At 50.5% G+C, this 13,902-nt stretch overlaps 1 protein-coding gene across 7 annotated transcripts; it reads left to right on the forward strand.

Moving 5' to 3' along the window:
- The first annotated feature begins 1,439 nt into the window (after positions 1-1,439).
- Positions 1,440-13,582, forward strand: Ackr2 (atypical chemokine receptor 2). 7 transcript variants are annotated; one of them, XM_031345321.1, is made up of 4 exons: positions 1,483-1,581; positions 6,221-6,350; positions 9,094-9,302; positions 10,938-13,582. In XM_031345321.1, the coding sequence occupies exon 4, from the start codon at positions 10,948-10,950 to the stop codon at positions 12,094-12,096; it is 1,149 nt and encodes a 382-aa protein (XP_031201181.1). In that variant the 5' UTR covers positions 1,483-1,581; positions 6,221-6,350; positions 9,094-9,302; positions 10,938-10,947; the 3' UTR covers positions 12,097-13,582. The 7 variants fall into 7 exon arrangements, with proteins under 7 accessions (XP_031201185.1, XP_031201181.1, XP_031201187.1 ...); XM_031345323.1 differs by having other exon boundaries at positions 1,511-1,585; positions 6,225-6,350; XM_031345322.1 differs by having other exon boundaries at positions 1,517-1,581; positions 6,225-6,350.
- The last annotated feature ends 320 nt before the right edge of the window (positions 13,583-13,902 follow it).

Here is a 13,902-nt window from a genome sequence, read left to right on the forward strand (position 1 = left end):
GCATACATACACACACATACACACACACACACATTGTTTTTAAAGGAAATAAGTTGACTCAACTTAGTGTCCTGGATGTTCCAGTGTGTAAGGCCAGCATCTGACCCACTCTGGTGCGAGGCCTCAAGGCAGATGGCATTAGAGTACTGAGAACTTACCACATCGCCAGGCAGGAACAGTCTAGACAACTGAACTTACTTAGAAATAACCCATGCTTGAGACCTTCCAGGACTGCCCCCTCTAAGGCCACTGCCTCCCTGAGCCCATCTCCTAAGGTCCCTCCTTCTCCTTTGCACAGCCACCTTGGGGACTAAACTTCCAGAATGTAATGTCTGGAGCATGTACAACCCATACCCAAACCATAGAAGCTGCCAGTTAGGTAAAAGTCTGGGTCAGTAATGCTCACTTACGGCCGTTAGCTCTCTCCGCTATGATTGTGACACCGGCATGGGGAAAGCTAGCTGACTTCTATACATGAATGCAGTTTCTAAAAATAGTTTTAAAATAAGCAAAGAGAGGGCTGGGTGAGGAAGGAGCTCGGGCCCTAGAACTTTAGCAGATCTCTGGGAGGGAAGCAGGCTCTGGGCTCTTGTGGAACACTCTCCCAGCCTTGTTCTCTGATAATTGATGTTTAGCCTCATGTAAGATCTGGTACTCCTCTGTCTGAGAGAAAACCCATCATATCTTGTCCTCCAGTCTAATGGTCTGTGGACTCAAGAGAAAGGCAAATACCTAAGTTCATGTTCACTTCTCTTGTCTGAAGGACCAAAGCCACCCTAAGCCCAGTGCTGACATGGATCTGTAACCACAGGGACAGGTGGATGGTAAATTCAAGAGGCAGCCTGAGCTATATACCAAGTCTGAGGTCACCGGACTACAAAGTGATAAGTCTTTCTAAAACAACATAAATATGGTGCAGTGGCATACATATATGCCCAGTATCAGTGAGTTGGAAGCAGGAGGCCAGCTTTGGCACATTGCACACTCACCCACACTCATTCATTCATTCATTCATCCATCCATCCATCCATCCATCCATCTATCCATCCATCCATTCATTCATTCATTGCAGGAGAGTTCCCCAGCTGGTTGAGGGAGCAGACAACAAAACAGCTAGCAGAACCACCTTGAGGTGGTGGGAGAAGGGAGAGGAAGGATGGTGTGGGTAGCCTGGGAGATGAGGCTGCCATTTTGCTGACCCCTGTGCACAGACACAGCACAGTGGGGAATCCCACTGAGGGGGCCCAGATGGACAAAGCTGAATGCTGGGTAGAGCGGAGAAGACCCGCTAGGTGTCTGCAAGGTTGAGCTAGTGTGCTTGGCTCACCCCTGGGACATCGAGGACTGTGCTTTCCAGGGCTATTGGATCATTCTTGGGGCACTCCTTCCTGGGGTGGGAGTCATTAGAGCTTGGCTCCGTGCAGCGGATGGGAGGACTTACCAGGGAAGAGCTACTTCCCCAACCCCAGGAAACCAGGATGTGTGTCCTGAGACTCACTCTGCACGTCCCTGAAGAAGAGGCAGAAGCCACTGGGCCCTCTCAGACTACGGTGGATGTCCCCGGGCAAGCATCTGGCTCCAGTAGGTCTGGCAGTGCTTGGGGAGGGTGGGGCTGCTCTGTGGCTACAGTGGTCCCAGTACCCAGGTCCAGGGTACTGGGAGAGGGAGGCATGGAGCAGTTCCCACTCCAGGGAGAGTCCACCCCCTCTTCTTCCAGACTCTGCACTGTGAATTCCGAGGGTCAGATGGGGTCTAGGGCCTCTCACCCAGGGCTTCAATTCACTCTGTCTTCTTGCTGGAGTTAGAGGCAGAGTCTGGGTCCTGACAGTCCTACTAAGCCAAGCTCAACCTACATCTCCCAGTATGGCCTCTAGGAAGACAGGAGTAAAAAGCAGAGATAGATGTGTTCAAATGTGGCCACACTGGAAAGGGAAGAGAGTAAAGGGGTCCAGTGACTCCTCAGGCTCATCTTTGGGGTTCTGACATGAAGCTTAGGTTTGAACAGAAGGTGAGAGGCTTGCATGGCTCAGCAGTCCTAGGTGATATCTTTTCCAGGTGAGAAACCTATGGCTTGGAGGAGTGGACAGCCACCCCTGTGGCTCGGAGGAGTGGGCCGCCACCCTTGTGGCTCGGAGGAGTGGGCAGCCACCCCTGTGGCTCGGAGGAGTGGGCAGCCACCCCTGTGGCTCGGAGGAGTGGGCAGCCACCCCTGTGGCTCGGAGGAGTGGGCAGCCACCCCTGTGGCTCGGAGGAGTGGGCAGCCACCCCTGTGGCTCGGAGGAGTGGGCAGCCACCCCTGTGGCTCGGAGGAGTGGGCAGCCACCCCTGTGGCTCGGAGGAGTGGGTAGCCATCCTAGGGATGATAAAGGTGATTTGTTTTAAACGCAGCAAAATGACAATGGGGGAGGTTTTTTAAAAAGGCAGGAAAGAGGCTGGGGACCCTGAGAGTGCCTGCTCTCCCGTGCCAAGGGTTGTGCTTGGAGCACGGCTGCTCCTTGGGAGGTTATCAGCACCAGACATTTCAATAAAGCCAGGCATCCCTGAGGAATTCAGACTCAAGGAGTGTGGGTGGGGGGTTAGAGAGGCGCTATCATGCTGGGGACCAACTGTGGCTGCAGACAGGGCTCTGAGCAAGAAGACAGACAGGACATGCTAAGTTGTCCCCAGAGTCATATCTGCCAGACAGGGAGGGGTGTGGAGAGATTTAGCATCATCTCCAGCTTGTCTTGTGTCTATATAGTACATGCTATACTGAACATTTCATTTTTATTTATTTGTGTGTGCATGTGCCTGTGGAGGTCAGAGGTCAACCTTGGTGTCATTCTTTAGGTTTTTTGAGACAGGGTCTTTAACTGGCCTAGAGCCCACTTAACATTTTCAGGCTGGAGAGGTAGATGGCTAAGTGGCTAAAGGCACTTGTGCACGTCCAGGTTCTGTTCCCGGAACCCATGTGGTAGCTCACCACTGTCTGGAACTATAGTTCCAGAGGATCTGACTTCCTCTTATGGCCTCTGTGGCCATCAGGCACACATGTGGTACACATCCATCCAACCAGGCAAAATACTCAGATACATAAAAGAAAAAGAAAAACAGCATGTTAAAAGAGGAGAGCTTGGTGTTGTGCACATCTGTAATGCCAGTGATTGGGATACAGAAATGAGAGGACAGCACGTTTGAGGCTAGCTCACACTGTGAGCAAGACTCTGCTTCAACCAACAAAGTTAAGGGGAGAGATAGCCCACAAGGATAATAATGGAGGCATGGAGGCCAGAGCCCCAGGCGGCTCTGTCTGGGATGCACCATGGTCCTGCATGCTCTGTGAAACTGGGACAGTAACCTGTTGCTCCACTGAAAGGAACCGGGGAAGTCAGCCAGGACAGAATATGGAAGGGCCTTGGGAAGTACCTAGCCCCACAGAAACATCAAGAAGGGTTACTGTTATCAGATAGACAGACTTCGTCTAAATCTGTATGAGTAGACCGTGCGCACCCAGGCTTACTGTGAAGCTCTTCAGTGTGGGTTTAAGGGGACATTGAAGGGATGGTGGGAGGTAAGGAGGTTACTGGAAGAGTCATTACCTCAATGGACAGACAGACAGACAGACAGACAGACAACAGCATGGCTGTGAGGAAACCAGAACCCCTTGCAGAGGTGGGGTCTCTTCCTGTCTTGTTCTGAGGCTGGGGAGGTGTGATAGCACATGCCTACATCCTGGGCTCTGGGATTTCCAGGCAGAAGGAAGGGAAGGAGGCTGGAGGCAGGATGTGTGGCCACCAGTGCCCCCTTGCTGTCAGCTCACCTCCCCAGGTAACAGATCCTGGCACCTGGGAATTCTTTAGCTAGGGGCTGACGAGCAGCATCTCAGTAGAAGCCCTAGGGGCTGACAAGCAGCATCTCAGTAGAAGCCTGTGCTATCAGATGTGGAGAGGAGGGAGGGCCGCAGTAGCTGGGTTCTGACTTTGTGTCTTACAATGTCCTTGCTGTGTGTCCTTGGGAATGTAGCTTTCCATCTCTGTTCAGTTCCTTGAGGGCAGTTCTAGCAGGTCTTAGTGTCTCAGGTTTGAATCAGGGGTCATGACGGAGGCCTCTGGAAGCCACACAAAGGGGCAATAACTAAGGCTAATGCATTAAAATCCCTTTCTGGGACACTCTTGTTAGGGCCTAGGATTGGCTGCAAGGATTATGGCAAGCTGAACTCTTACTGGTAAGCCAACTATGTCTGACAGTGAAACTGACTGGTGGGGTCCTGGTTTTCCCTACAGGCTGGCTGGGCCTGAAGTTTCCAAAGCTTCCTCCTCCCCCCTCCCCCAAAAAAATCCCTGCCCCTTCATGGATCATTCTATGCCCCTTCCTAACTCCTCAAGTCAGAAGCAGTGGTTGCTTTTGCTGTGCCCCGTGGGTGCTGGGCTTGTTTTCCCATCCAGGAACCAGCAGCCCTTGAAGCACATCCCCGTGAGGCTGCTGAAGCAGGAGCAGTTTTATGTCCATTTCCTTCTTACTTCCACCCGACTCCCCATGCTGTCTTTGCATAGACTCCAGGAGTGAGTCCCAGCTCAGCCTGGCTCAGCTCAGGGACTTCAGCAACTCCCTTGGCCTCTCCATGTCTGGCCCCCTCATAGAGATAAAACTGCGCTTGCCCTAGTGAATGACCACAGAAGCTGTGAGAATAGAGCTTGGCCTGTAGTAAGCCTGTGTAATTGTTGGGTGTTGTTACAAGTGCTGATAGAACTTAGTGACTGATGGTTGCCCATGCCCTTGATGGATGGAGGAAGGAGAGAGCCAGGTACTGCCCCCAGGACCCTTGAGATGGCTTCTGGTGCCTGGCACAGCCTGTCTGTGTGTGTCTATTTTGAGGTCAAAGGACGCTCTGCAACTAGTTCCTGGGGCTGTCCCAATGTCTCCAGCTACTGCTGAGCCCTAATAATGTCAACAATGCAACAGCAGTGGGCTGAGAGCTAGAGGGGCTGTCTGAAGCTGAGCAAGAGTGGCCTGTGGGCTTGGGGATCCCCAAACAATCAGGGAGCCTGCTGGAGAAGGGCTGAGTAGGTGGAGGTGGTTCTGGGTTGGTCATGCTCTGGCTCACAGGCTCCGGAGGCGGCCGGGCAGAGTTGGCCCAGCTGTGCCTGGGAGGAAATAAGATCAGAAAGGAAAAGATGAGTGGAAAGGGAGGAGAGGAGGTAGTCACACCATTTAAACCCCATCATTCTGCTGATGTCATTCTCTCCAGTCCTGTACTGAGGAGTCCTGGGGACTCTTACAGCCCCTAGACATAGGAGGAGCCAGCTCTGTGTCCAGAGGGTGACAGAAAGCCAGCCAGGAGTACCCTGTGTGTGTGCTGGGGACCAGCGGGGGGGGGTGTGTGTGCAGGGAGGGGAGGTTTGGGGTGCTTAAATCATAGCTTGGTTTCCTGGTCCTGAGCAGACTAGCAGAGGCACTGTCCATTAGAATTGATCAGATCAGCTACTTTTACATTCCAGAAGCTCATCTTGTTTGTTTGAACAGTTTGTACATGTCATGGGTTGCATAACCCACAGCACACTCTAATGGGATGGATCGAGGTTAGCCCTTTGGGGGACCCACCTACTTGGCTCTTAGCTGGTGTCTGGTGGTAGTGGGAGGAGGAATGCCTGGCAGTAACTCTGGGGCTTGAATCTGTGATTCAGTAAAGGTTCAATAGGCCACTTGAATTGAGTGTGGGGGTATCCAAGCATAGAGAAACCCCCATTGTGGCATCTGCCACACTTCTGGTGTATCTCCTGTCCCTGACTACATAACGTGCTGGTTATGTGCAAGAGCTCATAGACTGCCTGCTAAATCCATATGCCAGTTGCACACCTGCAGGGGCTGCCTTGGCCTCCTGAGTTATCTCTGGCTTAAGTCGCTCAGGGTGGAACTCCACTGTGGGAGCCATGTTCCTCAAATTTAAGCTTAGTCTGTTAGAAGGGGACCTTGGGCTAAGGGATGGCCTTTCCCCCTTGGGTTTTCAGCTCACCCAGCTCATTCGAGGCTTCGGGAATTGGATGTTGCCCCACCATGGCTGTTTCATGCTCTGGAACATGGAAGTCACTGTGCTAGCCCTTGAGCACCCTGTGAGGAAGTTCTAGCATTCTCAGCTCAGATGGCACAGCCCATGAGGCCTTGTGCTTCAAGGATGGAACTATTGTTTGTTCATTTGATTTTGTTTCTGGAGGTTTTATTTTATTTTATTATTTTATTTGAGATAGGGGTTATTGCATCTCAGTCTTGCCTTACACTGGCTGTGTGACTAAACTTCTGATCTTCCTATCAAACCTCCTGAGTGGCTGAAGGTGTATACCACCACAGTGCTGAGGACCAAACCCTCATGCTAGGTGAGTACTACCAGCTCTGCTACATCCCCAGCGTAAATGTAGCACCGTTATTGTCCTACAGAGATTGCACCTGCCTCTGTGCCCCTAGCTTTATGACAGGGAAGCTTAGCTGGAGTTGGTCTTAACAGCTGGTGTTGGATCTTGACCAACTGAAATTGATGTCTCACTGGAAGCCCCTAAGTGATTCTTTGGATTCTCTGAAACTTTCCCTGAAGGGTCATGTTCACCACCTGCAGGCTTACACTAAGGTGTAAACAACTCATTCCTATGGTCTTAATGGAGAAACCAAATGAGTGTAGGAGAAGTGAAAATGGCCAGCACATGGCCCTTCTTGCGAGTTACAGGACTGCACAGGGGCCAGGAAGGCACGTGCCATCCATCCATGGTGTGCACGTGGCTGCTGACTCATCTGGTAGGTGTTGATGGAAGTGTTGGTAGAGGCCTGTTGCTTCAGAGGACCTGGAGAGCTTCCAGGGGGGCGAGTGGGGAAGACCTTCAGAAGTGGCTTGGACCAGACTAAAGCTGCTGACTCTGACTTTGATTTAAAAACATCTGTTAGGTTGTGTATTTGCTAAAGCAAAAGTCAGGGACGTTGAGAAATTAGGTCAAAATCAAGGCCAGGGCTGGAGGCGCAGAGGGCAGCTAGGGTGCAGTTGATATTGGCATCCTGATTGACAATCAGAAGGGCTCCTCATCGGTACCCCTCCTCAGCTCAACTCCTGACAACAGCCCAGGGATAGGAGTTGCTCAGGGCCAGGAGGAGAACAGGGACCACCCCCCACCACAAGGCAGACACAGAGCCACCTTTGAGATTGGGCAAGAGATAGCTAGATCCTAGAGACAACTTCCCGGACAAGCATTCGACTTCCCCACATTTGGTCCCCGTGCTGTTAGACTGGAGCCCAAGGGTGGGGCTGACTGGGAGGGAGTTCTCCAGCATTCCATGGGAGGAGTAATGCTCCCAGATCAGTTTTTTTATCCAACCTCACAGATGTTCAGAGAGTCCAATGTGGGCCTCCTGAGCCAACAACTCTTTTAAAATTCTTCTTACCAAGTAAAAACAATCCTTGTACCAGAAAGAACCAGGGAAGCCATTACAACAATTGTGAGTAAGGTAAGAGATACATAAGCCCTCACAGAGCCAAGTTATGCCAGGCCTGAGAGCTGAGGCAGGAGGATCGATGCAACCATCAACCTCTTATGAAGTGAGATTCCCATCCATTAAAAGCATAAATAAATATGCAAACTGGCACTAGTTGAATCAGAGAACAGGAAACAAAATACAGAAGTTCAGGAGGAACTGGTGTGCATTTTGTACCTTACGATGCATTACCACCACTAGCCCACAGGTCCCTCTGTAGTGGCTCAACATAACTTCTGTTGGACAACATTTTTGTCTGTTTTCCTCTCTCTTCTCCAAAACTCCTCTTCACTGGTGAAAAATGCGATGTGTTGAACATAAAGGTCCCCTACTCTTGGGTTCTAATGGGGAGTGAAGTTAGTCCTATATTCTCGATCAAAGAGCTGTCTTCCTCTATGAAGGAGGGTCACCCTCTTGACTAAGCATGCTGCTTTGTGAGAGACAACATGGGGCAGGGAGTAAGGAAGTAACTCACCCCACCCCACCCCTCTCTCTCTCTCTCTTTGTGTATGTGTGTCACTCAGTACAGAACTGAGCACAATCTTTTTGCTTTATTCGTCTTATAGCTGATGCTATTTTCATGTTTCAGTATATAGCAGTACATAGGCATGTGTAGAAACTTTTGAGATAAGACGTCAAAAAGCACAGGACAAAAATAAAGAGGAGGTGGGGATGAGATTATATTACACATTGCAGAGAGGCTCATCAGAATCCCACAGGGATCCTACAGGGTATCGGAAATTATTTACAAACTATTGATCTGATGAGGGGTTAATATAGGAGTGTATATAAGGGCCTTAAGCCATTACGAACCCATCTTGTTTTAAAATGAGCAAATGATTAGCTGGGCATAATAACACACGCCTGCAATCTCACTGCTGGGGGATACAGGAGGAGATCAGGTCACCCTCTGCTGCATAGCAAGTTCAAAGACAAAGCAAATCAAAGTAAACAGAGCAAAGCAAGCAAAAGGTAAGAGAGGGTAAAGACGTTTCTCAAAAGAAGACACAGTGGTCAATAGTACACCCAACTGTATGCCCCCAAAGTTAACATTAGTAACTATCAGCGAAATGCAAATCCAACCACTACGTGGCATCACTCTAAGAATGGCTTACTGTAAGAAGGACTAATATCAAAAAGACAGAAGGCAGGGAGCCAGAGCCAGTTCAAAGCAAGCCTGGTCTACACAGCTAGTTCCAGGCCATCCAGGGCTACATAGCTGAGGTTTGGTTTCCAAACAAAACCAAAACAACAACAGCAAAAACCCTTTTCGCCATGATGCACAGAAAAGAGAGGATTGTGTGCTGCTGGAGGCATGTAAGTGAACGTAGCCTAAGGGCCCAGGAAAAATGCCCCATCACCAAGGCAAGCAACATGCAGATTCTCAAAATAACTTCAGAATAGAACCTCCCACAAGATATATGCATATGCATGCTCTAAAATGAAGACCTCACAAGAGTTGAGAGATGAGCAACTGCAGAAGGCATGAGAGAGGCTGGTGGATGGGGTGAGGATAATCAGCAGAGGAAGAGGTGCCAGGGAGCTATTGCCTGATGCAATGGCAGCACATAATCATGCATCCGTGTATTATATTTTTAAAAGATTGAAGACACATTCTCATCAGAGTCCCACAACTCTGAAAGCGAGGAGCCAGGGCAACAAGGAGAGAGAATTCTGAGAAGAGAGGAAAAAGCAAAGCAGCAGGAGAACTGGAGGAAAAGGGAGCAGAGAAAAACCGACAAGCCGGTTTGCAGCTAACCAGCTAAGCCCAGCTCTAGCTGGGGACAGAGACCAGATACTGCAAGCATCAGGTAAGCCCAGATGTGAGCAAGGCCAGGTGCTGACAGCTACCCTACTGACATCAAGGGTGAGAAGTCCACGCCCCTTCCTAGCTTTATACGGTTCAGGGGATCTGCTCAAAGGATGACACCCACTCTGCAAGGGATGCAAAGGAGAATCCAGGCTGCAGCTCTGCAGACTTGGGCTGTGATGAGGAGCCCTGGAAACCAATAAACCCGGGGCAGCCACAAGTCAGGGTGCCTGTGGACATCCAGTTGCCTTGATTGGTTGGGAGACGGCTTGCCAGATGCCACAGTGTTGGGGAGAGTGGCACAAAGGCACAAACCTGTTGAGGAGTTAGGTGGTTGGGGGCTTGGTCTATGACAGAGTTATGAGGGGCCCTCCATAGGTGATCACTCAGACTTTATAGCCAATTGAAATTCTTCTAGCTGGCTGGGACTATGCTCAGGCACTTGGGACCCAAATATAGCACTGAATGTACAAAGCAAGGGGTATTTGAAGGCAAAAACTCGCATCCTGACATCTTACTTTATAGTAAAAAATATTTATTATCCCGGCCCGGGGATTCTTCCCCACCTTAGACCATTTATGTTCTTGGATGAAAACCATACATAACCTTTATATTTTTAATATGCCTTAGGCAGCACAATAGCCGGGCATCTGTCTATCCTCCATGCTGTTAGAGTTTACTTTCGATAACCCCAAGTTATCTCTTGCTATTTGCTATGTTCCATCTGGGCTGCACTGTTTCGAAAAATCAAAAATCTGTTTTGTTAAATGTAGCCCAGGACAGTCTAGAACTGGCAGTATAGGCCAGGCCTGTCATAAACTTGCTGTTTCTGCCTGCCTCTGTCTCCATGCTGTTTGTCTCTGATCCAGAGGAGACTACTGGTGGTTTCTTGGGGCTTAGCTTGAAGGCACTGGATTGAACTGATGGTCCTACTATAATTCTGAACTCAGTAGCATCCTGCTCTCATAGTAGGGACATTCGGGAGCTAGCTTCGGCTTGGGCATTACTTATACTCCTGGACACATGTACTAGAAACTTCCATGCCAGCCACACCACCCACAGGCCATTGAAACCCGGTAGGTGACAATGGCTAGATCCTGGCCACCCCATGCTTACATGCTGGCAATCCTGAGCCCACAATCTCGGGAGAGGTGAAAGCCCTGGTCAGACAATGCTCCCCTTTACCTGCCCAGTGAGAACGTGGAGTCTACTTGCACTGCATCTCAACTTGTACTGTGTGTGCTGAGGCCCTCACTCAGGTTGCTGTTCAGGCATTTAGCCACAGCATCAAGAAAGGTATCAGCTTAGGGAAGGGTGGGTCATTGGGCTCGGGGTTTTGAGGCAATACAGTCTTTCAGGGTTTAGGTTTCTTTCTTCAGTCTCTGTGTCTGTGTGTGTTTGAACGTTCGTGTATGTGAGCATGGGAACATGCATGTGGTGAGGACATGAGCATGTCAGAGCACAGGCTCGGGTCTCAGTTTCTTCTTCGCTAGCACAGGCCAGCTGTCCTGTGAGCTGCTGAGGCCTTCTGCCTCTGCCTCTGGCTTTGTGTGAATGCTGAGGACGTTCGTACAGCTAGCGCTTTGCCGGCTGAGCCATCTCCTCAGGCCCTCACTGAGGCTTTTGTTTTCTGCAGAACTGGAGACATGCCCACCTTTGCTTCCCCGTTGCCTCTCACCACCATCGGTTCTGAGAACAGCAGCTCCATCTACGACTACGACTACTTAGATGATGTGACCATCTTGGTTTGCAGGAAGGATGAGGTCCTGTCCTTTGGAAGAGTCTTTCTGCCGATCGTCTACAGCCTGATCTTCGTGCTGGGCTTGGCCGGCAACCTCCTTCTCTTGGTGGTATTGCTCCACTCTGTGCCTCGAAGACGGACGACTGAGCTTTACCTGCTGAACCTGGCTGTCTCCAACCTCTTGTTTGTAGTGACCATGCCCTTCTGGGCCATCTCTGTGGCCTGGCACTGGGTTTTCGGCAGTTTCTTGTGCAAGGTGACAAGCATGCTCTACTCTATTAACTTTTACTGTGGCATCTTCTTCATCACCTGCATGAGCCTGGACAGATACCTGGAGATTGTCCATGCTCAACCCCTCCAAAGAACGAAGACCCGGTTCAGGAACCTGCTTCTCATTGTCATGGTGTGGATCACAGCCCTGGCCATCTCTGTCCCAGAAATGGTCTTTGTGCAGGTCCACCAGACCTTAGATGGTGTGTGGCACTGCTATGCAGATTTTGGTGGACATGCGACCATTTGGAAGCTGTACCTGCGCTTCCAGCAGAACCTTCTGGGGTTTCTCCTCCCACTCTTGGCCATGATCTTCTTTTACTCCCGCATCGGTTGCGTTCTGGTCAGGCTGAGGCCACCGGGCCAGGGTCGGGCTCTGAGGATGGCCGCGGCCCTGGTCATAGTCTTCTTCCTGTTGTGGTTCCCTTATAGCCTCACCTTGTTTCTGCACTCACTGCTGGACCTACATGTCTTTGGGAACTGTGAGGTCAGCCACCGTCTGGACTATACATTGCAGGTGACAGAGAGCCTGGCCTTCTCCCACTGCTGCTTCACCCCGGTCCTCTACGCCTTCTCCAGTCGCCGCTTCCGCCAGTACCTGAAGGCGTTCCTGTCTGTGGTGTTGAGATGGCACCAGGCACCTGGCACTGCCCATGCCCCTCCCTCTAGCCATTCTGAGAGCAGCAGGGTTACTACTGCCCAGGAAGACGTGGTCAGCATGAATGACCTTGGGGAGAGGCAGGCGGAAGACTCCCTTAACAAGGGGGAGATGGGGAATAATTAGGCCTGCATGATCAGCCACGGTCTGAGGGACAGCATGACCATGCCGCTTGCCCGAGTGGTTCTCAACCACTAGCAGGTCTTGCTTACTGTTACCTCTTCCTCCTGCTTCCTGGACCCCATCCTCTCTGCTGAACCACTGCAGCTCTCCACTGATCTCCGCTTCCATCCTGGCGCTTCTGTGGCTTCCTGACCCCCAGCAGCCCGTGAGGTCCCATCACTCACAGCCTTCACACCTTCAAGGGCCACGTGATCAGTCTGTGATTTCATCTCCACTGTACTCCCTTCTGGTCTCTGGGTTCAGGGTGCACTGTCTTCCACTCGTTTCTGGAGCATTCCAGGTTCATTCCAGTAGGGAGAGTTCAGCTATGCCATCTTTCTGGATACCTTCTTCACCAGCCTTTTTCCTTGGGAAGAGTTTGGCTCATTCCTTCACTTCCTGGAGTCATGGACCTCACCTTGTTGATGAGGGAGGGGGGCCCCCGTGCCTGCCCTGCTTAATGCCCTGTCTACACACCTGATGCCCACACACTTCTGCACACACTATTTTCACTCTGTACAGGGAATTCTGTTCTGTTCCCTGCAGATTGCCTTGAGCCCACCCACGCAGGCGAACTGCAGAGTAAAGCTCTCCGTGAATGGCTTGCTGCTCTCCTCGGACTCGTACCACAGAAGCTTGTGTGTGGAAAGCCTTTACAAAGCTTCTGTGGAGTGTGAGTGAGCATTGTGCATTTCTGGGAACAGCCACAGTTTCTCCATCCTCCAGGGCCCCTTTCTCTGTAGCTCAGACAGGAGCAGACTTCCTGTCTTTGTGTGTGGTCTGAAGGCACTTGGAGGCGCTCTAGCCAGTGAACAGCCCAGAGGTGCACATCCCACAGGAGGAAGGCAGAAGCCATCTCAGCTCTGGTCGTGGGGACTGTCAGTCAAGTTCAAAGCTTTAAGACTTTACAAAACACGTGTCTGTGAGCAGGCGTCCCCTTAACACATCCTGCTGAGAAAACTGGGTATCCACATGTGGAAGATTAGAACTAGAGTCCTGTCTCTCATCTGGTACAAAGATCAGCTAAAATTGGATCAAGGACTCTAACATATGACCCGAAGCTTTGAAACCATCAGAGAAAAACACAGGGGAAACAACTAAAGACATCATCAAAAGCCAGGTCTTTCTGAGCAGAGCACCCATAGCCATGTGAAGTTAGAGTCTCCATGATACAAGGCCAGGGCCAGGACAGTTACAGATAACTCAGCCAGCTCTCACCTCACAGGGCCCAATATTCAAATTGTACAGGGAACAAAAAAGTTGACAAAGTCAAATAATCCAATAAAAAAAAATGGGTGAGTGATCTGAACAGACATCTCTCAAAAGAAGAGCCAATAATACATGGAAAACATTCTGCATCCTTGTCCATCACAGAAATGTAATCAAAATGATGTGTGTGTGTGTGTGTGAGCTCACACACTTGTACACATACATGCGCATGTGCATGTGAGTGCGGGTACTCATGAGTATGTATGTGCCAGTGTGTGGAAATCAGAGGACAACCTCATGGGTCATTTTCCAGGTGTCATCTACCTTTGCTTTTTGAGTCAGGTTTTTCTGGCTTTGAACTCACCAAGCAGGCAAGGCTGCCTGCCCTGCTTCCTTGTTCAACAACGAGATTATACCTATATGTGCACCATGCTTGGCTTTTTTTACGCAGGTTCTGGGGTCAGACTCAGGTCCTGGTTTTTGTCCAGGGGCTTTCCTGACTGAGCTCCTCTTCAGCCCATGGCACTTTCTCAGCAGCATCCAGACGCTTCTCATCCCCCC

Source organism: Mastomys coucha, unplaced genomic scaffold (genome assembly GCF_008632895.1).
Source record: "Mastomys coucha isolate ucsf_1 unplaced genomic scaffold, UCSF_Mcou_1 pScaffold23, whole genome shotgun sequence".
NCBI classification, from domain to species: Eukaryota; Metazoa; Chordata; class Mammalia; order Rodentia; family Muridae; genus Mastomys; species Mastomys coucha.

What these genes read in the sequence shown, in the direction of transcription:
- Ackr2 (XM_031345325.1), top strand. Translation starts at nt 10,948, where the DNA reads ATGCCCACCTTTGCTTCCCCGTTGCCTCTCACCACCATCGGTTCTGAG.